At 39.0% G+C, this 3,188-nt stretch overlaps 1 protein-coding gene across 1 annotated transcript; it reads left to right on the forward strand.

Moving 5' to 3' along the window:
• Positions 1–1,298: 1,298 nt before the first annotated feature.
• Positions 1,299–2,570, forward strand: LOC131636565 (uncharacterized). The gene has a single exon (XM_058907171.1). It carries the CDS (start codon positions 1,299–1,301, stop codon positions 2,568–2,570), a length of 1,272 nt encoding a protein of 423 aa, XP_058763154.1.
• Positions 2,571–3,188: the final 618 nt, after the last annotated feature.

Raw genomic sequence — 3,188 nt, forward strand, 5'->3', positions numbered from 1 at the left:
AAGACATGTCTGGAATGGGACTCGTGGCTAAAGAGGAATTAATCTTTGGACTCAGGAGGATAGACTCCAAGAAGTGTGTGACTAACCAGATGTCAATCCAAATGTCACAACATCAAGGAAACATAAGAAGGAGGAACTCAAAGAAAAGGTTCCGGAAGTGGAGGTGTCATCACTGTGGAAGACTTGGTCACATAAAACCATTCTGTTTCAGACTATTTGGATATCCAGACCAAAATCAACAAGTCAAATTTGATCATGATACTTACAAAAGAAAGCAACGATGGGCAGATTTGAATGTTGCTCTAGTAGCACACACTTCTCAAAGAAGGCCAACAAAAGAAGATTGGTACCTTTATAGTGGTTGTTCAAATCATATGACCAGAAGGAAGAGCTCTCTAGTAGATCTCAAACTAGAAGGAAACAACTATGTAACCCTGGGTGATGGAGAAATAAGAGAAGTCAAAGGTGTTGCAAAGACAGAAGGGGTGGGTATTCCCAATCTAAACAATGTTCTACTTGTACAAGGACTGGCTACAAATCTTATAAGCATCAGTCAGTTGTGTGATGAAGGATTTAATGCTAGGTTCACCAAAAATGAGTGCATCATCACTAATGAAGCAAATGAGGAAGTCATGAAGGGATTTATATCTAAGGATAATTGCTATCAATGGAAGCCTGACACACCTGTCCACCACTCTGAATACTCCATGATTAAAAACTAATTAACAACTCATCGACACGAATCTGATGAATCTGATGAGTCTGATGACTCTGGTGACGAATCCTATGTTGGAGAACTCACCAAAATTGAACTTTCTATTGGCTTTTCTAAAACATGTGTAATAAATGAGAAACTGTGTGCAAAAGTAAGGGAATACAGAAGTATCAATAGATTTCTGCTAGAAGAAAGAGTAAGTCTTGTGATGGACATTACAGATCGGGAAAGAAAATTGGAAAAGTCAAATGTGAGCAATGATCCTAAAGGACTGTTTGAAAGCAATGTCATAGAGAATATTGCAACAACATCTAAAGACAATGTGACAAAAAAAGGTATGTTGGGTATCTGCTACCAAAACTTATTATAGCAATTAACCAACGTGAGGGAATACTATTTGGGCTTTGTCAAAATCCATGTTTTGAAATTTCCCTCACTCAGTGTGCATATAAAGCCCCCTCTATTCCTGAATATTCTAAAAACGACAAACCTTCCTAGTAGTTCTGCTAGCCATTCTCTGAGATTTATTAACTTCTATTGCTCTCACAAGTGTGAAACAAGATCTAGTTCTTTAAGGTTCGGAATGTGTCAGCAATCAAATGATGAATCTCCCGTTTCAGACTCAGCAGCACCGAATGAGTCCTCTAACCCTAATAGGGTCCTTAAGGTTGTCCCTTTAAGGACGATTAGCAGTGACGAAGTAAAGGCCACAAAGCCTAAAACGACTCATGCAAAACGATCCAAGGAGGGTATTCACAACAAGGGTACCAAATCCTCAGCATCTGCTACCATGGAGGAACTTACTAAAGAAGGATCCAAATATGTCGATAGCGCAATTACCAGGATTGTTAATCGTATTCTGAAGGAGAATCATCAAGTGCCTGGAATATCTATTCCTCTTCAAACCATAATGGCTGATCCCCTCAATAACACTAGTAAGGCTGAGGTTGTTCACTCTGTTGATAGTGACCTAGAAATCAGCAAGGATGAATCAGGGGTTACTAAGAATACCAATGTCACCGAGGATGTCAATGACATTGACAGTAATGAGCACCATAAGGCCAATACTGAAACTGATACTAATGTGGTAGACTTAGATGAGTACTCTAACGACGAATTACTTACCTCCTTGAATCCGAGTGTAGCCAACCGACTAATGACAAGAAGAAAAGGCAAAGTTATTGCTCAAGGATCACCAAAAGGGAACACTCAAGTGAACAACTCTGCCAAAGACACTGTCAGGAAGAAGAGTACTTCTGCAGGTCCTGTCAAGAGCAAAGCTGTTACCAAGAGTAAAGGGGTTGGTCCTTTAAAATCTTGGAGCAGGGTCATTCCAAAGAAAAGAAAAGAGCTGGAAATTGTTGAACCTGAATCTGATGTTGAAGCAAATGTGCCTGACATCCCATCAAGGAAGAAGCCTACAACCAGTAAGCTTGCTGCTAACATCCCTGAAGTTCCCATTGATAATGTGTCTTTCCACTATGCCTCTAGTGTCAGCAGATGGAAATATGTTCTCCAAAAGAGATTGGCTGTTGAAAGGGAATTGGCTCCAAATGCTCTTGAAAACAAGGAGGTCTTAGAGCTGATTCAAGAAGCTCGACTGCTAAAAACTGTGTGCAATCTTCCAAAATGTTATGAGAAGCTGGTCAAAGAATTTGTGGTAAACCTATATGAATATTGTGGCAATAGCAGAAGCGCAGACTACAGAAAGGTGTGTGTAAGAGGTAAGTGTGTATCGTTCTCTCCTTCTGTGATTAATAAATTCTTGGGAAGAAGAGATGAAGCTCAAACCGAGTTGGAAGTAACAAGCAACCAAGTCTGTCAAGTGATCACAGCCAAGCAGGTAAAAAGCTGACCCATCACTACAACACGGAAGGGCTTCTAAAGCGCTTTTTTTGGCCTTTAACAGCGCTTTAAAGCGCTCTCATAGCCAGCACTGGCGTAGGTTGTAACACCCCGTTAATTCTTGTTATTAATTTAATTATTTTTTTAAATAAATTATTAGAATTAATAATTTTGGGAATTATGTGGAAAATGATGAAATATTGGTTTGGGCTAGAGTGGTGGTTAGCAGAAGGGGGGGTGTTAACTAAGCAAACCCATTATAATATTTATTTTATTTTTTCATAAAATAAAAGGATTTGGGAAAAGAGGAAGTAGAAGAAAAGGAGACAGAGTCTGAGAAAGGAAGAACACGTGAAAGTGAGAAGAGCCAAAGGGGAAGAAGACCTTCGAAGATTCAACTCTGAGGTAAGGGGGGATTCTTCGGGTTAGTAATCCTTATGCGATTGTAGGTAGTAGGATTGATTAGGATTGTTATCTATTTCAATCGTACGTGTCGGGTTTGGGAATTTGTTAGGTTTTGATGAATTTGTATGAATTACATAATTTTGTTAATACTCATTATATATGCTGTTAATACTTGGATAAAACTTGTCTGAAATGTGTGATGATGTGAAAATTGATGATATTT

The sequence above is a fragment of the Vicia villosa genome, unplaced genomic scaffold (assembly GCF_029867415.1).
Source record: "Vicia villosa cultivar HV-30 ecotype Madison, WI unplaced genomic scaffold, Vvil1.0 ctg.001788F_1_1, whole genome shotgun sequence".
Taxonomy (NCBI): domain Eukaryota; kingdom Viridiplantae; phylum Streptophyta; class Magnoliopsida; order Fabales; family Fabaceae; genus Vicia; species Vicia villosa.

What these genes read in the sequence shown, in the direction of transcription:
- LOC131636565 (XM_058907171.1), top strand. Translation starts at nt 1,299, where the DNA reads ATGTGTCAGCAATCAAATGATGAATCTCCCGTTTCAGACTCAGCAGCA.